Consider the following 23,869-nt stretch of genomic DNA (forward strand, 5'->3'; position numbering starts at 1 on the left):
ATTTTTAACTCCAATATTTATAATTCATCATTATCTTGTTAAAACCGACACACATGTGAAAGACAGTTCAAAAAATACAAATTTATCCTTTGTCATTTTAGCTATACAATAAATAATATACTCGTCGGTTTAAACTCATTAGCTAACTTTTCAAAACAACATAGACAATTTTCATGATAATGACATATGTGACGTGTCGCCAATTTTACATTTTAGATTTTATAATAACAATTTTTCCAATTTAGCGTGACATTTATGATATTACAACATAGATAGTTTAGGAAGAGCGATGCTACATGGACACCATATGTTTCTTTCACAACCTCGGGATCTATAACTTCATTCAATCATCAATTTCTTAAGGAACAAAACAATCAATTATCTTCATTCTATATCGATTATTTTTCGATTTATAAATGGAACGATGAAAATGGAATAATATGGAAAATAAAAGTGATGAAGTTCAATTTTTGGATCAGAGGGATGACATTAATAATTACGGAACAGTAGATGAAGATGAACTTCAAAATGTAGATGAAATTAAGATGAAAAAGGCAAAAGATGATAGTGTAATGGCTACGAATTCTAGTTGTTTAAAGTGCAAAGGATGTTACGTTCCAAAACGATTTGTTGTGACAGCTATGACCTCATTGGGAATGCTCTTAACCTATGCCATGAGGTCTAATTTCGGAGTAACAGTGATAACCATATTAGATAATAGTGCTCATATGAAAGTACACGAAGATGCAATGTTTAACGTAAGATTTTGTTTTATTTAAGTTCGATGACTCATTCGAAGAAAAAAAGCTCCTAGATTTCAAAATACATTTATGAGAAAGAGCGCTAGTTAAAAATAACAACTGAACACCTGAATACAACAACAACTCAGACAGAACAATTTCATGGGTTTACCACTTCATATCAAATCATGTTGTTGGTATGCCATAGATTTTGTTTTGTCGGTGGGTCAATCTCATAGATATTCCACAGCATACTGCATTCTGTTGTTATTGGTGGTGACCCATAAGTTAACCAGTCCATACCGATCCTTTTGTTGATGAATGCACATAGATTTATCATTGAATAGTACATATAGGTATTCTTCGTGAGCTTTTTATTTTCCACCACATACCAAATATGTTGTTGTTGGACCATAGATTTACCACTAAGGCAAAATTCTGTTGTTGATGGCTCATAGATTTAGTCCTTTATACCAAATATGTTGTCAGTGGCCCATAGATTTTCTACTCCATTTCAAATTCTGCTGTTGTCAGTGGCCCATAGATTTTCTACTCCATTTCAAATTTTGTTGTTGTCAGTGGCCCATAGATTTTCTACTCAATTTCAAATTCTGTTGTTATCAGTGGCCCATAGATTTTCTACTCCATTTCAAACTCTGTTGTTGTCAGTGGCTCATAGATTTTCTACTCCATTTCAAATTCTGTTGTTGTCCTATATATTTTCTCAAATCATGTTGTTGTTGGTAGGCCATAGATTTTGTTTTGTCGCGGTGGCCTAGATATTCCACTGCACACTGAATTATGTTGACTGTAATTGGTGGCCCATAAGTTAACCACTCCATACCGATTCTATTGTTGATAGAAGCAAATAGATTTACCACTGATTACCTTCGTGAGTCATTGTTTAAAAACTTTTCCCACTGCATACTAAATATGTTGTTGTCGGTGGTCAATAGGTTTACAACTAAAGACAAAACTCTGTTGTGTGGTGGCCCATATATTTTAGTCCTGTGTACCAAAATATGTTGTTGTCAGTGGCCCATATATTTTCTACTGCATACCAAATTCTGTTGTTGTTGGTGAACAATAGGTTTGCCACTGAAACAAATACCGGTGATGAAGAACATCAATAATTTCGCTGTGGGTATGTTTTTTTTATGCTTAGCGTGTTCATCAATAAGATACAAGTGCAAAACAAGTGTGGCTTTATATCTGCAATATCAGAGAAATGTACATAATGGTTTCACAAGAATTATAAACAGTTACACCCCATACCTCCCGTCATTTTGTTACAACACAACATTGAAGTATTTAGATATAGGAAGATTAGATGTACACTGCAAATATTGCAGACGCCTGACGCGTCTGGACGCGTTCCAATTTTAAACACAATATGTTCAGTTATTAACATTAGTGTTCCACATTGAACGTCTGCGTTAAAGAATATAACACATTGTGTTCAGTCTTTTAACGCACATATTCAAGACAAGTGTTCTAAATTGAACACTAAAAATGTTCTTATATTGTAATGGGGAGTGAAATTTTTTTTCATCATTTCATAGTCAAACAGACGATGAATAAGGGTGATTCGTACTATGATTTGACGATAAATGTATTTTAGCTGTATCGGCATATAAGCAAATTATAGTTTGGTAAAAAAAAATGAAACATTTTACAAGAGCGTATTTATAAGCGTGCAAATGATTGATTTTTAATATGAATCTTTTTCTAAACGACTTAAGTTCTTAAGGTATTTTTTTTAACAATGTAAATGCGTAAATGCTTATGAAAACGTTGCTCTTGTAAAAGCGTTCTGGTGTCGAACATGATGCGTTCAAATTTACCATTTTCCCTGAACGCCATGTGTTCCAAACATATCCGCGTACATAACAGCGCGTGACGTATTAATGTACCGGAAGTTTGGTTTTTGATCGTGATTGAAGAAGCTTCACTGAAGAAAATTAACAACAAAACTTGATATAATAGGTATGTTTATCTATATTTATCTACACATGACGAATATAAAAAATATTTTTTTTAGTCATGAAATCAACAAATGTCTACTTGGACAGGACACACTGAAGTATAAGTGGAAGAACGTTTTGTTCGAACATAAAACTGCCCCCTCCACTTCCACTTAACTGTGCTGTCATAATTCGATTAAAAAAGTAGCGGTTCTTTGAGAGATTACATTCAAATTATCATGTTTAAAAAAAAAATTAACCTCTGTAAATTTAAACGTAAATGATGATATCGTTGCTATTGTAAATGTGTTCTGGTCTCGAACATGATGCGTTCAAGCTAATCGTTTTCTCCGAACGCCATGTATTCCTAACACGACTCAAACATTGTGTATAGAAAGCATTAAGAAGATCAAACGATCATCTACACTTTTGAGGATGTACATTTTTTAATTAAATAAAACCAATGCATAAAGATTTGTTCACAAATGCAAAAACTGTCATGACATTGCAATGTCAAGACAGAAGTTTGTAAAAAAAGGCATACTGCAACACTAATTTTAAATTTCTCATGTATATGTTATTTATAATAGCTTTGTAATTAGTAATTCATTTTAGCAAATGTCCACCCTTGTGCACTGCATTCATGTATTGTAATGTATTCCTATGTTACTTTTATAGGGTACAAACCCAACTATACTGTACTTAAGGGTATTTGTTCGTGCATACCTCGTTGCAGTTCCAGAGATGACTACTTATCCTGCACCATAAAAGTACTATATGTAAGTTTAAGAATTTTGAATAGGAGTGCATGTCCATTGACTTCTTACAAGTGTTGTTATTGCAGATTTATCAATAAAATGTGCACCATTCACTTGTTTACATTAATCAGAAAGCTATTTGAGCTAAATTTGATGCAATTACATCATCCGTCAATTATCCGTATACAGATCATAAGTGAAAAAATTACTAAATATCTTTCAAAATAAAGGCAAATGGTAATTAGTTTCTTGAAATGTTAGCAGTTAATTTAGTGACAAGTCTAAGTTGACGATAAAGTTTTGCCTAAAAAACATAAAAGCACTTGCTGGACACTTTCTATCAATTTTTAAAAAAAGATATAGAACACAAGAGCACATTTGACCACTTAATTACCACTCATTGGCAAATGCATCTTATCTTATAATGCTGACAAGTATAATGGAATTACAAAAACGAAATAAGATTTTCTAATATTTTTAAGGAATGTCGACATGATGAATAATTTGGTTACTCATACACTTCATATTTCACATTTTAGAACTTACGATTGATGGATAACAAGATTAAAGAATAATTATAACCCAAGGAGACGAATACTCTAAAAATGGAAGCTCAAAATCAGTTGTAAATGACTCAAATCATGTTTAAAAGTGTCCAAGGAAGCAGTGTTACATGAACACCGACTCGACTACTAGCATCATATACACAGGGTATTTTATGTTTGATATTGACTATCTGAGTGCTATGCAGCCAGTGGATTATGGAACATTTTGGTGATAAAAGAGTCAGTGGCATCAGTATTTTGTAAAGAAATTCAGAACAGTTCTTGACTTAGGAAGTTGCAAACGATGAGTTAAACATAAGACACTTGACTTTGTTGTAACATAATAATTTTAAATATATGACGAACATTTTGTTTATGAGTAAATATTTGGACACATTTTGCAAATTACAAATGTTATATTTCTAACTTGTCTAACTTGTCATTTTAAAGTTGCTTCAATATTTCACATTTTATTGTACTTTTTTTTTAAATGTTGCCTTTTTTAATCAATTAAAGACGTTTTTAATCAATTAAAATATTTGTTTTACAAGACCACAATAATGTTTCAGAGAATATAACACTTTTTCTGGAACATGTAAAATTGTGTTCCAGTAATATACACTATGTGTTCTGGATATTAACACATATTTCTGGAACACAGTCCGAGCGTTCCAGAAGTGTTACAAGGCTTAGAACGCGTAACGGCATACAATTTTGCTCACAAGGACATGTTCCAGATTCAAACACTAGGCGTTCAAGAAGTACACGCTATCCGTTCAAGAATAACACATAGCGTTCGAAAGATGCACACATGATGTTAAAAACTGGAACACGAAAGTTCATATCTAGAACACTGTTACGCGTTCCAGATTCAAACACTAGGTGTTCAAGGAGTACACACTATCCGTTCAAAAATAACGCACATAGCGTTCGAAAGATGCACACATAATGTTAAAAACTGGAACACCAATGTTAATATTGAGAACACCGTTACGCGTTCCAGAAGTGTTACAAAAGGGCGTTCAACAAGTGTTCAGATTCTTAACACTTTTATTTACAGTGTAGTGTGAGTGCCAATGAGACAACTCTCCATCCATATAACAATTTATAAAAGTAAATCATTATATAGGTCAATGTACGGCCTTCAACACGGAGCCTAGGCCCTCACCGAACAAAAAGCTATAAAGGGCCCTTAAATTACTAGTGTAAAACCTTTCAAACGGGAAAACCAATGGTCTAATACTTTCTTTTAAACTAGTTTCAGAAGATAGTCAAGAACATATACATGATATTTTTTAATACTTTACGGTAGTCTCACTTCCGTCCAATCATTGCAATGTACACTCATTTTGTCTTCTTTTATATTATATGGGGAATATGTAAAAGAGACAACAACCCGACCAAAGAGGCCACCAACGGGTCTTCAACGCAGCGGGAAATTCCCGCCTCTGGAGATGGTCCTCAGCTGGCCCTTGAAAATTGTGTACTTGTTCAGTAAAAATGGACGTCACACTAAACTCCAAAACATATAAATGAAATAAAAATTATATAACATACAGGCTCCTGACTTTAAAAACGCTCAAAAATGCGGCAGAGTTAAACATGTTTTGTGAGATCCCAACTCTCCCCATTTACCTCTTGCCAATGTAGAATTAAGAAACACATAGCAATTACGCACAGTAAAACTCAGTTTAAATGAAGTCCGAGTCCGATATCAAGTAAACAAACGTCAAAATATTTTTTGGTCTGATACATAGTATAAAGTATCATATGTAAAAAGTTGTTTTTTAGTTTCATTTTGGTATGCTATCATGGTATTCGAAATGCAACGTATATGCATTAGAGGTGCAATGTGCAGTATTTAACATATACCTCGAAAACTATAGCAATTATTAAAAAAAAAATACTGGGGTTTAAAAAGTCAGATTGCTCAATTAATTCGAACTACCCTGTCTAAAAAAATATGTTCACTCGTTTTGGAGTTATTTTCCCCAAAATGGTCAGTATTATTTTATCTATTGTTTCGAAAACTAAACGAGCAAGCCGAGGTCAAAGGTGTAAAATGAAATAATAATCGACATGGCAAGTTATATCTATCACAGTTATTAGCTTATCTTTAATCTATAATAGCTGCATGTACGTTAAAAGTGTAAAATGTATTTAAAAAAAACCTTGTTTTGACGTTCTTGCTTGAAATTTCCATTTATTTAATGTTTGCTTTTTTTTTTTTTTTTTAAACTATAAAACAAGATTAAATGTGTAAATTGCTAGAATAATAAACGTGTCTAAATATATTTACAGAAACTGAAAATATAAGAATATCTTACAAACTTTTTAAAGTTTTTTTTAAAGATTTTTTTTTTTTTTTTTTTCCATTTATTTTCAAAACATAGTAACGTGGTTAAAAGGGTATTGCAAAAATTGTCAACCACCATAGAAAAAAAATGTTGACATGTGATATGGCTTGCCTGTCCTCATGATAATAATCATAAAAAGACGATCTGATGGCCAGCTTCATAGCTAATAAATTCAAAGTTGCTGTACCATGGGCCTTGGGACAGACCCTTAAAATAGTCGTCAAACTGATATGCACTGATAGTAATGCAACTCTATACAACACACCATTGATCTATCAGAAGTGAAGTTCCTATCAAACTAACTTAAACAAAAACCTTATCATTTAAAATAGCTAGCTATTCAAAGTTGCTGGATCATGAACTAGGGTACAGAGTCTAGAAATAGTCGTATTGACATATTGATATGTACTATAGTAATTCAACTTTACATCAAATACCAATGATCTAACACAAAATTCAGTTTTTAATGACTCTTTTAAAATGCTCTGGATACAGCGCCGCTTATGTGTTACAACTCCTGAACAAATGTGTGATGCACACGATTAAGTTCAACCTTGAACAGGTTTGTTACATGATTAAAAAAAAAAAGTGAAATGAACAAATACACCAATTTTAGCAATGGATTACATTTAAATATTGACATTTTAGTATAAATTCGTAAAACGACTCAGAGGTTGCAAGGGTGAAAACTTTATATATAACTAATATAATATTTTTGCATGTTTTATAAGAACTTTTGTAAGTACCTGAGTACAATAATATCAACATATAATATACTTTCTTAAATAATATGTCTGATGCACTGCCTTGTTTTTTTCCTTCATGAATAAAACTAATAATAGATGTTCCACCCTTCCGAGATCCTCTTGTATTACAAAGTATATTATACAATCTGCTGCATGTATATCAGCTGTTTCGGTCAATATCTACAAAATGGGCATGTTTTCCATTATTAATTGTTGTGATATTATGAAAACATTACAAATACCGATAAATTGAAAAGTTGGATATTAAAAAGATGGATATTAATAGTATGGATAAAAAAGATATGAATGAAGACAGTGGTGATGATGAAGATCATGCGGAAATGTTGTCAAAACACATTATGTGTGGTAAATGTCGACCATGTCGTCGGTCTTGTTCGACAGCTTGTTATGTCCCTAAACGTTTTATTGTGACTATATTGACGGGTATCGGTATGATGCTTGTTTATGCCATGAGGACTAATCTAGCAGTAACAGTAATTCTTATTTTGGACTTCGCTCCTCATACGAAAGTAGGGACGACTCAGGCTATGGAGGCAGTTTGGCATGTAAGTACGGCACCCTAAAATATCACCCTCGAAAAAGTAAGTGTCTGCTGACAGATCCAGGGGGTTACCCTCTCCCCTATCTTTTTTATAAAAAGATTTGAATTGGGACACATAGTTGAAACCCCTCTTCCTAATCATGGGTTGGAACCCCCTTTTGAAATTGCTAGATCCGCCCTGTAAGACATCCTTAAATTTCAATACTAAAAAAGATATTATTTGTAATACGGATAAATGATGACAATCATATTTTTAACTGCACGATTTCCTCCATACATAGTAAATACATACACTAGATGTTATTAAACTGAACTTGAACTGTTGAACAGGTTTGTGATTATAACGTTATGCTTGGTTTATTCAATTCACATCACAAACTTAACAACATTATACACTATCAAAATATCATGATCATATACACATAAAGAACAAGAATTTGAGTGGAAATGCAATATTTGAGTCGAGAAAGACGTGCAAATTAGCCTCAAGTTTTATTGTTTTTCTTGATTATCCTTAGATGCTGGACAATTCTAGTTCTAACCAGTCACAGTTACATGCATGGATAAAACTATAAACACGATATTTTTTAATTGACATTGGCAAGACCGATGACGCGAGCGAGAATAAGAGAGATAAAAAATATGAAAAAAATCAACGTTTGAAGAAGAATACCGGAGACGACACTTACGGAAGCCTTTTAGGACCATGCTAATTTTCATTTCACAATTTGATATAACAAATTATTAATTTGATATAACAGATTATCAATTTGATATAACAGATAACAAATATTTGAAATGTCAAATTACTGTGATGGGGGTTATCCCTCTCCTCTATTTGACATATATAAATGATATATAAGTGAAACGCTTAAACGGTTTAGAGATGTAGATCTAAATATTTTTCCATTGCTTAAGATCTGAAATCCTTATTATATATATATGGGTTTTGGCTCTGATTCTGACCAATGCTTATATTCTAAATGTATATGTATATGCCGCTATTATTGTTGTTGTTACCAATAATGTAAATCTGTATCTGATTTTATGCCCTTTATGGGCCCTGTAATTTGGGAAATAAAAATATTCTATGCTATTCTATTCTATTCTATTCTATACAACGATATTAAGGTGCTCAAATTATACTCGTGTGTTATTTTTTCAAACAGAAATTGAAAGTCCACAATCATTCAAAATCTCACACATGTTATTTTTTTATTTTTGATAAAAAAAAATCAAATCTAAATTATAAGTTGAAACAAATCTATTTAAGACAAATGCAGTGATGAATTGAAGGATATTTAATAACTCCTTTCATGTTCCTATTGATATAATTAAAGCATCATGCCAGGCTTTGTTAAGAAGGAAAAGTTTTTTTTTTATTCTCATATGTTTCTATCTTCCTAAAACACCAACATCTCAACAGAACTCTTCGTTTCGCTTTGAGTTGAAAATATGCAGTATAGATTAATCAAATAGACCCCCTTTTCTGTCTAATATTTGTTCGTTTAAAGGCACCAGTTCCCATATGCTAAATTGAGAAGCTAGTTCCTAAATGTGTCTCAAATAAAGGGGAAATAGAGGGTTGGTTTTAGAAACATTAAACCTGAAAATAATTTTGAAAATGCATTAGATATTTGTCACTGGACGTTAGATGAACAATCAATTAATACACGAAATACGATAGTTCGGGTTATGCAACTTTTAATTAATCATTCTATTTGTAGAGAAATTCACAATTTGTTATATCAACACTAAATAAAAGTTATTGCTTATCAAAAATCGTACATCATAACGAAATTTACGGTTATACTGTGTTTTTAGAAATATACCAGTAAATGCATAAACTTTTATTTTTATATTTTACGAGATAATTGCATTAGAAGCCTATGAATTATGAAATATGTTTATCGTTTGCTGCATTTTACATGTAATAAAACAAATTGCAAAAAAATATGTTCATACAAAATTTGAAGTTCTTTTCAATCACTAATTGTAAGAGTGTTCAACGTAGTCCTTGGTATGCGCCAATTTCCCAAACTTTACTACCTATTTTCAAAAATATTGTCTTTTTATAAATACAATGATTATAAAAGTTGCAGCTTTGAAGTTTGAAAAATCAAGATAAATGTTTTGAAAAAGTAGGATATCCGCTTTCAGTTTTACTAAATTTTTTTTTATATTTTACATGTAAGAGTTGGCTGTCTTGATTTCTTACATTTTTTGCGGTCTTCTGTTATTTTTTTTGTGTAAAAAAAGGGTTTGAAAAGGGGGGGTCACATGTCCCGCCGTGTCTCAAAAACAATAAATGGTAATGGCATTAAACTTTCTCAGAAACTATTTATGATTATTGCATAAAACTTCCACACAAGACGTCGGGCGTATCATGCGCTCATGGCGCAGCTGTTTATTATTTATTATTTCAATCATTTTTCTTCTTTTGAAATTAACTATTATTGCTGCTTTTTATACATTCAGTTACCAACAGTGCAATGGGATACCAGAGAGATTGGGTTTCTACATGCTGTATTTTATATTGGATACATAATAACACACATTCCGGGTGGCTATCTGACAACTATATGGGCTAGTCATAGGTAAGGGCTTTACAAATCGGCCATTACTCCTTAAGATGTACTATAATTATATAAACTCACTGAAAACAGAATGAGTTATTGATAAATATCTTTGTGAACATGGTTTTACGATACACATTAAGTTTGGAATGGCATGGGAAATAATGGAATTACAGAAATACCGTGAAAGAGCTACCAGTGTATACTTCGGATGTTCGGAGCTTCCGGTAGAATAATATTAGGATTATCTTGAACTAGCAGTGATGAGTGAGCTTTTGAACCCTTTTCATTTTATTGCAATGTGACTTTGAGTTGAAGCGCTTCAACACGAGCGCTGTTATTTTGTTTGCTTATATATTTTGTCAGCTGCGTTCAGGGAATTAGCATTAATATGTTTCTTTTATCGAACCATTCTTTCGTATGATTATGCAATATTATTAAACTATTAAAATATGTTGATTTGATATTAAAAGCAATGTCTAGCTAAACAAAATCTATGAACGGCCAGCAATGATTTAAATTAGTATCTCCGATGGCCTCCATGACAGTCTTGGACATTAAAATTCTATATCAAACAAAATACAGTTGCTATTTTAGTGTTTTGTACAGGTTGGCTGTCATAACAATTCAACATGGATCCCTATGGGGGAAAACCAGAGAATTCTTTTTGTCAGAAAACACTGTCAAACATCCAAACATTCTATCCACACTGATCTGTGTCCACACTTGTAAAACTATTAACAAATTAACTTTCAGAATATTTGGTGGCTGTATTTTGTTTTCGGCCGTTATGAATTTATTACTACCAGTTTTTGTTGAGGAGGTTGGCTACATAGGAACTTGTTGTCTCCGTGGAATCCAGGGCATGGGAGAAGCAAGTATTTTCAGATATATCTTATTATGTTTTTTGTTAATAAGTCAAGATTAAAAAAAAAAGTTCTTGTTCCAATTAAGAGCATTTATAGATCGTTCAGTGATATTGTTGGCTTTTTTTCAAAACTACCTCTACCCTTTTTTATTGGGAAAATATGCGTCATTTTCATCAAATTGGGAAATTTAAAATAAACCATGAATTTGACTGAAACTTCAATTTACAAACCCATTTTCAAGAGTCAAACCCTGCTTTAAAATAAGACCCTATTTTGTCAGTGATGATACATAAATAGACCCTCAAATGTGCACATATAGTTAATTTAGGCAAGAAAATTGTTTAAATGAGTGTTTTCAGTTTCACGGTATTTATGCACAATTACTACTGAGACTGCACTGTTTGGGAAAAAAGTTGTCTTTTTGGGAATAATTTAAGCCATTTTTTTTCAAATTGGGATTCTTCTCCAGGGGAAAAAGCCTTTATTCTCCACTAATTTACAGCTAATTTCCTAATGCATGTAGAACAAAACTTTGGTTAGCTTGCTTGCTTTGTTTGTATATTGTACAATCATTAGGATAACACCAAATTTAATTTGAATATGATATATACAGGTTAAACTATGCCTATATATATTGTTTAAAGATGTGAATCTTATTTACAAAGCTTGTATAAACAATTATACAAACAAAGTAAGCAAGTCAACCAAAGTTTTGCTTTACATGCATTAGGAAATTAGCTGTAAGGCAAACAATATCACTGTCGTTATACACATTACAATACACTATTACATTGAAACGAAATAATAGATATTCATATAGTTTACAGCCACACATATTTCTACATCTTAATTATATATATAATATCAATCATGTCATTTTATTCCAGATAGGAAAAGAAATATTAATCGTTACAATAATCATCCTTATTTTAAAAATATATTAATATACGTTTCTTCTAACATCTAACCATTCTTAATATAATTCCGTAAATACTTTAGATAAGAAAAAAAATCATTTGAAAATAGCCTTGTTTCAGAGATCTCAAAATTTATGACAAACCATAACGAGGTAAACCATGTTTTTTTTCTCGGTTTTGTTTTATTGACAACATTATGAATAATGAAATATCCTTACGATGTTGTTATGTACCGTGGCGTTGCACCAGTGTATCATTGTAAGCATGGGACCTGATGTTCAGTTGTTGTCATTTGTTGCTGTGGTTCATAAATGTTTCTCGCTTCTCGTTTTTATATAGATTAGACCTTTTGTTTTCCCGTTTGAATGGTTTTACACTAGTTATTTGTGTGGCCCTGCATAGCTTGCTGTTCGTTGAGAGCCAAGGCTTCGTGTTGAAGACCGTACTTTAATTTGATCTGTAATGTTTACTTTTACCAATAGTGACTTGGATGGGAAGTCGTCTCTTTGGCACCCATACCACATCTTCTTATATCGTCGTGGTTGTAAATTATTTCGAAACCATTTTTTCAAAAAACAAATTTAAGAAAAAGATATTTGTAAAAGTTAACAGACGACGACGACGACAACAGACGCATAAAGTGATCAAAAAATGGCCAAGTGATAAAAATTTTAATGAGCACCTCGTGTATACCTCAAATATTTTAGTTACACTAATTGAATTTCACTTATAATTTTATACAATGACGTTTATCTTTTGATAGGGTTTACTGTACCCGGCGTGTTATGGTCTACTCCGACATTGGTCTACTACAAAAGAAAGGGGGAGACTTGTTTCTGCCGTGCTTACAGGTTCGTAATTGGCTGATATATTTTGTCTGATTCGGTCCTTATTGCTCAGGATTTTTTTAAAGTTTAAACACTATTTTTTTTTGTGTTTAAAATTATGATTGTGATTTAAAGGTAATATATGTTACATGGGAATACTATAGTACAACTTATTATTGGTATGTCCTGTATGTAATTCGAACATTAGAAAGTTATCCTTTTCAATATAATGCAGTATGTCCTTTTCTATGTAAAGCATATATAAATGGTCTGTTTTGTAGGTAGCTATGCAGGTGCTATTATTGGCTTCCCGATGGCAGGGTTTATAACACATTATATTGGCTGGCAGTATGTGTACTATGTATGTGGTGAGTATATACGCTTTTAAATGTAAGTTCCCAATGCTTGTAGAACAAGACTTTGGTAAGCGTGCTTGCTTTGTTTGTATATTGCACAATTGTAATTGTTATAAGGTCTAATCAAATTTAAATATAATATATACGATTTATCTATGCCTGTATATACTGTTTGAAGATGTCAATCTCAATTACAAAGCTTGAGTTAACGTTTATACAAACAAGCAAGCAAGTAAGCCAAAGTTTAATTCTACAAGCATTATGAAACTAACTGTATAAATGTGAACACAAGCAAATGTGTACCATGTATGTGATGGGTATAAATACGCTTTAAATGTGGACACAGGTGAGGGACACAGGCGAATGTGTACTATGTTTGCTGTGAGTATAAATGCGCTTTTAGAGGTAGTTTCCCAATGCATTTAGAACAAGACTTTGGTTAGCTTGCTTGCTTTGTTTGTATGTCCAATAAAATTTAAATATTATATATACAATTTATCTATGCCTGTATATATTGTTTAAAGATGTCAATCTCAATTACAAAGCTTGAGTTAACGTTTATACAAATAAACAAGCAAGCAAGCCAAAGTTTAAATCTACAAGCATTAGGAAACTAGCTGTAATGTGAACACTAGCGGATGTGTACTATGTATCATGTGAGCAGTGGCGGATCCAGAAATTTTCGTTAAGTGGGGGCCCCACTGACTGCCTAAGAGGGATCCGTTCCAGTCACGCTTCAGTGATTCCCACTATAAGCAACCAATTTTTTCCCAAAAAGGGGGGGGCGGGCACCCTGGCCCCCCTAAATCCGCCTCTGGTGAGTATAAATACGATTTAAATGTGGACACATGTGAGTCAGGATGTTTTTATATGGTGACTCAAGGATTCATCTTCTTTTTATAAACTATGTAATGATTTTATACTTGAAAAATTGAATGTAAAAAGTTGTAAATATATACTTGGTGTGAACAGAAAGAGCACAAATAATGCGGTTATGGCAGAAGTGGGACATTTACCAATACAATTGTCTATTTTATTAAGCATCCTTAAATATTGGATAACTTTAGAAAAATCTGAAGACATTTTACTTAAAGACGCTCTGGCACTATCTAAAAGCCTACATGAAAAAGGTCACACTTCATGGTATAGTTATATTGTTAAAGTTTTGGAGCTTCTGGATCTCACTCCCAACAGTTTACTACATAACATTAAAAAAAGAGTTATGGGAAAACTTAAAGGATTATATATAAAAGAATGGAAAAATATCATTTTTAATGATGTAAGAAGCGAATTTTAATTTTGAGCCTTATTTAAACCTGCTTTTTTTGTTTATATAGATTAGACCGTTGGTTTTCCCGTTTGAATGGTTTTACACTAGTAATTTTGGGGCCCTTTATAGCTTGTTGTTCGGTGTGAGCCAAGGCTCCGTGTTGAAGGCCGTACTTTAACCTATAATGGTTTAATTTTTAAATTGTTATTTGGATGGAGAGTTGTCTCATTGGCACTCACACCACATCTTCCTATATCTAAACTCTAAACAAAGGCAGGCATTAACAAAACTAAGGATTGGAGACCATCAACTTTCAATTGTAACAGGGAGACAAAAAAACATCCCAGCTCATGAGCGTATTTGTAAACTCTGTGAGGAGGAGGTGGGAGATGAGATCCACTTTCTCCTACAATGCAAAAAATTAGAAACATACAGAATGACATTTTTTAAAGAACTTTGTATTTTTTATCCTAATTTAAAGAAATGTAATGATGAAAAAATGTTTATATGGCTAATGGGTTGTGAGAATCTAGAAGTTCTAAAACACTTATGTAATTTAATAATCAGTCTCTGGACTGAGAGGGATAAACTGATAAAAATGTAAATACTTGGTAATACCAATTCGCTGACCCAGTGAATCATTCATAGACCAAATTTAGATTTTATGGCACTAATGGTATCCATAAACAGCTTAAAATCATTTTTACAGGTTCAATATATGCATATATAAATATCTGTGGTTATAATTTTACTTTTGAGCTCATTTTCTCTATTCTATATTTTGTCATTTGCATATCATTAAGAATTAATAATAATCATTGTAACAAATTGCTTGTAATTATACTGCTCTTTTAGGGCGTCTTTGATTGACAATAAAAATATTGTATTGTATTGTATTGTATTGTATTGTATTGTATTGTATTGTATTGTATTGTATTGTATTGTATTGTATTGTATTGTATTGTATTGTATTGTATTGTATTGTATTGTATTGTATTGTATTGTATTGTATTGTATTGTATTGTATTGTATTGTATTGTATTGTATTGTATTGTATATGGTGAGTAATATAATGGATACTTTTCAAGTGTGGACACAGGTGAATGTGGACTATGTGAACTCTTTAAGTGTGGACACAGATGAATGTGATTAAAAATAAATGCATGAAATAATTGTTTTGCTCAAATTATTTTGGTCTTTGAAACTATTTATTATAACGTATCTGACACCTGAGTATGTTTTTCAGGAGGTGTTTGTATAGTATGGTATTTCAGTTGGTTGTGTTTGGTGTATGAGAAGCCTTCACATCACACTTCTATTAGTGATGAAGAATATAACTATCTGTGTGATGCCCAAGGAAGTGACGTAATCGATTATGTTGTACGTGTAATATTTATATTGCTTTTCTTTTAAAACGAAGTTTACTTTTATTATTCAATAACATATATTATTTTTTAGGTTATATTAGTAAGATCAAATTTAAGTTAAAAGATCGAGATGACCACATTTATTTATGTGAAATTTTTTATTTGAAAGTGTTGCAGCGTTCATTTACCTTCATTACCCATTTCTGAGTCCTATATATGACAATTAAACAATAATTATTGTACCTTTAAAATTTAAATTGACTCTAATTTTGCAAGAAATGCCTTATAATAATCGAAGTAGCAACTAGCAAGTGTTGAAATTTGATTACCAATGTAACCAATATTCAATGAATAAATGAAACCGACTTTCTTCTTCAGAATTTAAAAATACCATGGGCTCAGATTTTAACATCACTTCCCGTTATAGCCCTCTGTATATGCCATTTTGCCAGAAACTGGATTTTTGTGTTTATGTTAACAAATGAACCATATTATCTCAATAATTTTGGATTTTCTATAGCAGAGGTAAGTTGGTTTATGTTTCTCCAACCTTTTTTTTATGTACGGAACAAGATTCATTTAATTTAAAAAATCTGAGTGAGCGCTACACAATAAAATGGAGAAAAGAAATGGGGAATGTGTCAAAGAGACAACAACCCGACCAAAGAGTAAAGCAATAGCCGAATCCACCAATGGGTCTTCAACACAGCGAAACAATCCTGCACCTGGAGTCTGACTTCAGGTGGCCCCTCTACAAAATTATGTACTAGTTCAGTAAAAACACTAAACTACTAAACATTCAAAAGAACTAAAATTGTTTAGAAGATAAGACATATCTAAATTGGTGGGTCGACATAATTATGCAAATGAATTGGCCAACATGTTTTAAATGCATTAGTCGACATGTTAATATGGATTAACCAACATGTTTACATTGATTAGACAACATAGTTTAAATGAATTAGTCAACACGTTTTATATAGATTGGTCAACATATTAAAATGGATATAACTTGAACGAGAATGTATCCGTTGTAATGCTAAACAAAACACAATTGAAACTAAGAGTATCAGAAACAGGAAGTCGGTATCTGATAGACAAAATAAAATAGTTCACACTGTCCAATTCATCTCTATCATGCAAATTTTGTTACTAAATATGAAGTCAGTTTGTTATGTAGTTTTAGAGAAAATGAGCATTTCGATGTTTACTTGAAAGAAGGAAAACGAGGTTAACAGAATATGACAGATAGAGCCAGATTTGTTTAAATGGTCACCTATTGCATTAAAAAAAAAATATTATTAGATTTCACGGTGGCTGCTGACTAAACTGGATGCTGATAGTTACTGCCAGCTTGAGTCTTGTCTGTTAATAAAAAGAAATCCAGTCATATATTATAAAATAAACCCCATTTCAATATGTTATCAACTTCGAAATAACACCGTGGTCACTCTTGCAACAAGAAGCATGACATTGCATATCGATAATTTACGAACGACCATCTTAAATTTGAATGGAGAACACAATTTTTTTAAAGTTTTTACTATTTATGGCCTGTGAGCATTTTCTGAATTTAAAATTTATATTTTAGTCCGGTTCCTATTCTTCAATACCTCATATAGTGAAAGTTTTGGTAGCTTTCGGTAGTGGTTACATGGCTGACTTGTTACTTCTTCGATGGTCTCCTACTGTTGTCAGAAAGCTGTTGACCGGTATAGGTAAGACTATCAAATAAAATGAGAATGAGAATGGAAATGGGGAATGTTTCAAAGAGACAACAACCCGACCAAAGAGCGGACAAGAGCGGAGATGTGCTTAGCTGTCTCTGAACAAAAATATATACTAGTTCAGTGATACTAGACGTCATATTAAACTCCAAACCTTAGTTACATTATATTTGATTAGTAAGAAGGATTGTTTAACAAGCTCTATGTACTAGTTTCAGTTAGTTTTAATACTATTGACGTAATTCATATGTTTATAATCTGTTTACAATGTTTAAGCACTACTGATTTTAAAGACTTGTGAAACATAAGGAATTCATTTTCTGGGCAATGAAGCTTATACATTACTGTTTTGGGTTTTATATCTTACAGAATTTAAGTCTGATTTATATTCCATTGGTTACATAACTATGCTATTTTGAATCATATTGTTATATATATCGAATAACATTAGTATATACTACTTCCGTCTGTTTTATCATGATCTTTTATGTATGTAATATGTATTTACTAAGTATACCTTTATGTTGTAAAACATTTGGTTAATGAATTTTAAATAGCACATGTAGCAGGCGTCAACCAAGGATTATAAACTTTGCTTCAAATACAATTGGGAAACAGGTTTTGGGGCTAACTGTCTAACTATTATAAATCAGAACTTTTACAAATGTATGAGACAAAAACCAGTTTGTGGATGTAACTAAATGGGTGCCCTGTTCTAGTCCCCAAACAGACCGACAGACGTCAAAGCAATCTCCGACAACCGCGGAATGTAATTTTTTTCCAGCAATAAAACAGACGATGAATTAATGATTATGTGTAAAAGAAGTTTTATATACAAAACATTAAATTAACGCCCCCTTAATTCAAACCATTCATCAATTTAAGAGGAGCACCTTAGTATTTGCATTTAATGACGGCAGTCTTTGTGTCTTTTTTGTTGTAAAGGGTGTATAAATACAGTCATGTCAAGTCTGTGTTTTTGTTAGATGTTTCTCTGCTTTGTACGATCTAATATAAAAAAAAAAAAGATGTTGTATGATTGCCAATGAGACAACTGTCCAAAAGAGACCAAAAAGACAAAGACATTAACAACTATAGGTCACCGTACGGCCTTCAACAATGAGCAATTAAAGCCTATACCGCATAGTCAGCTATAAAAGGTCCAAATAAGACAATGTAAAACAATTCAAACGAGAAAACTACCGGCCTTTTTTATATAAAAAAATGAACGAAAAACAAATATCTAGCACATAAACAAACGACAACCATTGAATTACAGGCTTGTGACAGGCACATACATAAATAATGTGGCGGGGTTAAACATGTTTGCGGGATCCCAACCCTCCCCCTAACCTGGGACAGTGGTATAACAGTACAACATAAGAACGAACTATAAAAAATCAGTTGAAAAAGGCTTAACTCATCAGATGGACAAAAATACAAGTGGACGTTGCCGGGTACTTATACATTTCGACACAAAAAGACACAATGAACAGATCTGAGAGTACTCGCAGTTATCTGACAGCTAGTTCAAAGCCACTAACAACTAATAAAAAAATCATGCATCTAAGACTAAACTATCAATCCGATGCACTCACTTTTCAATTGATTCTAACGTTTGTTCTTATTTTGTACTGTTAGTACACTGTCCCAGGTTAGGCGAAGGGTTGGCGCCTTCACACCTGCCACGTGTTTTATGTGTCTATCCCAAGTCAGGAGTCTGTAGTTAATTTGTTCATGCTTGTTCAATTCGTTATCTTAAATTATTTTATTACAAATTAAGCCGTTAGTTTTCTTAAGGGGACGACCATTTGCAGATATTCGGGGACAGGAGGATTTGTTTTGGATTGGTTATTTATTTTTGTAAATAAGAGGACAGATTATCTATTTTCTGCACTATTTAAGCAAGATTTTTCATTTTCATTAAAACAAGGGAATGATTATTTCGAAAATATATTTGTTTATTATTTGTTTATTATAAATAATGTATAGTCAAGTCATTATGTACCATTAAATGAGAATTAATTTTCATCCTCTGCAGAAATGAATCTTCTATATTCCCAACTGCATATGCATGTATTGCAAACAAACACATTATTAAAGTTTGGTTGTAACTATATACAGACTCTTTTAAAAAAAAACATGTTTTCCCGAGCGGAGCCAGGCAATTTTTTTTGAAGGGTTTTGGATACACCGAAGGCCAAAGAAGCTTTAAAACAAATGATGCAAAATCATGCTTTCTGGGTGTTTCCCAGATCCTTTCTTAATCTAAAAATGCAAGTTTTGTTTTAATAATTTTTTGACAATACTTTGGTCTCATAGCAAAATGTATAGATTCAGTGTAAGACTGAAGTTTCTAGGGACAACTTCAAAAGATTAATATGCATGATAAAGCAAAAATTTAATTCACATAGTTAAGTCTGCGGCTGCTTTTTTTTTAAATTCATGATCAAATTTATAAAAAAAAAATGACTAAATTTCAAAATGAATGCAACACAAACAGAATCAATGAACAAAAGACAAATAAATTGATCACGAAAAATCAAGGGCTATGTCTGAGGGAAAACAGAACTTGCTTCTTGCAAGAAACTAAGGGTGAACACAATTTGATATGGAGACAAACGTTTGGTTTTGAAATTTCCTACATCAGGCATTTGCCTCAATGATCCTCAATGTAGTTACAGCCGTGTAATAAAAGTGAGGTAAGTGTTCCTGAGACAATATACATGTATACCTCAAATTATATGAAATCAATTTTCAGACATTTCAAGTATATTTAAATAATGTTTATACTTTCATTATTAAAAGATTTGGGAAGTGTTTCCCGATTTTTTTTGGGGAAAAGAAGAATTGATTAAGAATCTGGTGCCATCTCAAACTTTCGATTAGACCCATTTTTCAATGCATTGTAAGTCAGGTACTAGTAATTTATTTTCAAACTACCATAGAACAAACCAATCATTTTTTTTTTATCATCAAGGATGAGTTATTTATTTTCAAAATCCTCCTCCCCCTCGAATATTAAATGATCGTCCCCTAATTGAATTTTTGCATAATTTTCGTTTCTGGGCCTTTAAAACACGGCTATATGGTACGTGTTTATCACATTGTGAAGGCCGCATGGATCCTATGATTACTGACATATACTTCATTGGAACTTTAGTGGATAGTTGTCTTTTTGGCAAGCATACCACATGTACTAAATTTCAATAAAATTTACAATGGAAATGGGGAATATGCCAAAGAGACAACAACCTGACCAAAGAACAGATAACAGCCGAGAAGTACACCATAAACAACGTAGCCAATGGCAGTAATAATAGTTCTTTTGTGCAATATGCAGAAATATATATATGTGTGTTCCGTCTAACAAGTTGTCCTTGCAACTTTGTTATTGGCAATGTAGTGCCATAATATTTGTTCTTAATATAAGTGACACATATTTAATACCCATTATTTCAATGAACAACCACTAAGTAAATTCTTTCAGTGGAAATAATATTCAAAATATATTTTCCAATTGGAACTAATATTATGAAGGAACTGCTAAATCGAGACAGTTTGTAATGTTTATTTTTTGTGTTTAACAAGTGTGGACACAGATCAGTGTGGATAGTATGTTGGGATGATTGACAGTGGTGGTTTTTTTTTACCAAAAAAGTTCTTTGGGTTTTCCTCATAGGGTTCTTTGTTGTGCACAATGAATAACAACCTGTATCAAACACTAAAAATAGTAGCGTCTTTTGTTAATATTGAGTTTTAATGTTCAAGGCCGTTATGCAGGAGAGACTACTTTAAATCACCGCCAACCGTTCATAGATTTCATTTAGCTAGACACTGCTTTTGATTTATTTAACCATGTTTCTCTAGCGCAAGTTCTGTTATTTTTTACAGGGTTCAGTATCGTAGCCTTGAGTTTCTTTATCCTAACATTTTGTGAGACTGGAGTTAGTGCTATTTTGGTCCTTTGTATAGCTGCTGGATTTTTTGCTGTTTCCATATCAGGTAAATTGTTTTACACATTATTTATAATTTGTGACTCAAATTTATGAATTAAAAGATAATACAATGTCGTTTGTAAACATACTTACCATAATTATCTCGATAAAATACAGTTAAAGTATCTTCTAGAGAAACCATTTTATGAAAAAATACATTGTCTACGTATGATAGATAAAAATATATATGTTAGACTCAATTATTATTAACTAAATGTTTACTCGTTATTTGTTAATTATTATTAACTAAATGTTTACTCGTTATTTGTTATCTAGGTTGGCAAATTAATCACTATGATCTCTCAGCTAGATATGCAGGCATCCTGGTCAGTGTCACCTCAGCTTTTGGTACACTTGGTGCTATTGCCGTTCCCTTGGTAACCGGAGAGTTAACGAAAGATAGGGTAAGTATTTCATTTATGATAAGAATCGTCTCAGAATTTTAGGCTGTGATGGACTTTAAATGACAGCACTCATGCCTATATTTTTTTTATGGGCACGTATAATGATGAGTTATAATTAAAATGGTGATTCTAATGTTGTGGTTGATATCAGTAACATATATTATCTTTGTAATTATCAAGTGTATAATTGTTTTCTATACTCTTGGATGGACCTGTGTATCCTCATTGTGTTTTATCTTTTATTTCAGGAGGATTTCATTGGGTTTTGTTGTTGTTTAAAATCAACATATCCCTTAGCTTATACTGAAACAGTTTATATATTTATTTGTAGACTCTTAATGGATGGGATGACATATTCTACGTTACCATGGCAATATTTTTATTCAGTGCACTGGTGTTTGTTATTTTTGGATCTGGTAAGGTTTTTGGTAGTAAATATTACGTAGGAGCAAGATAAACAACGCATTTTCAATATTTTTGTAGATAATACATAATCAGAATTATGCAAAATGTTTAATGTTTTAGCTATTCAAAGAAGAATCTATACCCAAATCATGATAATCAACTTCTGCAAACATTTTCAATTCAACATCTTTTAGAAATGGCAATAATTATCTAAATAAACTTTTTCATGTGAGTTTTTTGTTTTACAATTTAAGGTAATGAACAGCCATGGGCTAGACCACCGCCTAATATTGAGTTGGTACAGAAAATAGACCCTCTTGCCAGAAAGCCATATAGGACATTTGTTCAACAAAAATCAGCTGATTCCAAAGACATCCTGCAAGCAGAATCTATAGACGGCAAAGCTCAACAAAAAGATGATAAAATACACGAACTTGTAGATAGACTGACAGAACAACTCTCAGCTGAAGAAATCAAAAAAGATAGTTGATTAAATCAAATACAGCCAAACCTGCCATAAAGATCATCTCTTTTTAGCAGAAACCCGTCTTTACAAGTCCAATTTATTAAACAAAACAAGTCCTGCACAATAAACGTCCGATTTTACTGATGTAGTAATACCTATAATCGGCTATATATATATGCATTTTGCAATTCAATACCTATGCATTTTGAACATCAATTCAAAAGTCACTTTTCATATCTTTCATATAAGGCCAGCTTTCACTTGTATCATGAGTGACTTTAATATGCAGGGTTGACTGTACACGTAAACTGCATATATCTGTTTTAGTTGGAACATTTGATACTCCAAGCAAAAGTATGTAAAATGAGTTAAATTAATTGTACAATGTATGCATAAGTTGAACATTTGGTATTCAAAAGAAACAGTACCCGGCAATATGAGTCGTTACCGGTATCCCCTCAATAAATTGTACAATGTATCTATTGATTTTTATTTTCAGTGATAATTTTTTGGGGTAAAAAATATGTAACATTGGAGTATGGTCATACTAGTCTTATGTCAAACTAAGGATTTGTGTATAGTATACAAAGCATAATGTTTATGTTTGTAAAGAGAGAATTAGGTGTTAAATATTTTTCTTCAAAATGAAGAAATTAACCTAGAAAGAATTCCGGTCCCCTGTTATGTATTGATATATCTAAAGTTAATAAACGATTTTGTCTTTCTTAATTAATAGTAATAATCAAAGTTTTAAGTTAAAGAAGGTGTCCACTATAGAGAAATCTCTCAGTGTCAAGTTACTGTGATAGAACTTCGCCCAAAGTTAAACTGTTATTATTAAAAATAAAAAGTTTGAAAAATAGTGTTTTATTTCTTATTTACTTTATTCAGTGTTAAGGACAAATAACTCTGTTGTTCTTTTTAGCTCACCTAGTCAGGACTAGTATATTGTGGACAAGTGATGTTTTGTCATCACTTGGTATGAAAATGTAGAGATGTGGTATAATTGCTAATG

The 23,869-nt window shown here is 32.0% G+C and overlaps 1 protein-coding gene across 2 annotated transcripts; it reads left to right on the forward strand.

The window, feature by feature from the left end:
* Positions 1-44: 44 nt before the first annotated feature.
* LOC134685089 (vesicular glutamate transporter 3-like) lies at positions 45-23,717 on the forward strand. Of its 2 annotated transcripts, none has more exons than XM_063544506.1 (12): positions 45-758; positions 10,151-10,269; positions 11,005-11,122; positions 12,798-12,885; positions 13,143-13,229; positions 15,734-15,867; positions 16,233-16,379; positions 17,446-17,572; positions 21,476-21,586; positions 21,856-21,983; positions 22,315-22,399; positions 22,643-23,717. In XM_063544506.1, exons 1-12 carry the CDS (start codon positions 441-443, stop codon positions 22,876-22,878), a joined length of 1,698 nt encoding a protein of 565 aa, XP_063400576.1. In that variant the 5' UTR covers positions 45-440; the 3' UTR covers positions 22,879-23,717. The 2 variants fall into 2 exon arrangements, with proteins under 2 accessions (XP_063400576.1, XP_063400577.1); XM_063544507.1 differs by lacking the exon at positions 45-758 and adding an exon at positions 7,226-7,676.
* Positions 23,718-23,869: the final 152 nt, after the last annotated feature.

This window comes from Mytilus trossulus, chromosome 9 (genome assembly GCF_036588685.1).
Source record: "Mytilus trossulus isolate FHL-02 chromosome 9, PNRI_Mtr1.1.1.hap1, whole genome shotgun sequence".
Taxonomy (NCBI): Eukaryota; Metazoa; Mollusca; class Bivalvia; order Mytilida; family Mytilidae; genus Mytilus; species Mytilus trossulus.

Coding starts and splice junctions, on each gene's coding strand:
- LOC134685089 (XM_063544506.1), top strand. CDS start 441: ATGGAAAATAAAAGTGATGAAGTTCAATTTTTGGATCAGAGGGATGAC. Junction 11,123..12,797: donor GAATCCAGGGCATGGGAGAA/GCAAGTATTTTC, acceptor ATCTTTTGATAG/GGTTTACTGTACCCGGCGTG. Junction 17,573..21,475: donor AAAGCTGTTGACCGGTATAG/GTAAGACTATCA, acceptor TATTTTTTACAG/GGTTCAGTATCGTAGCCTTG.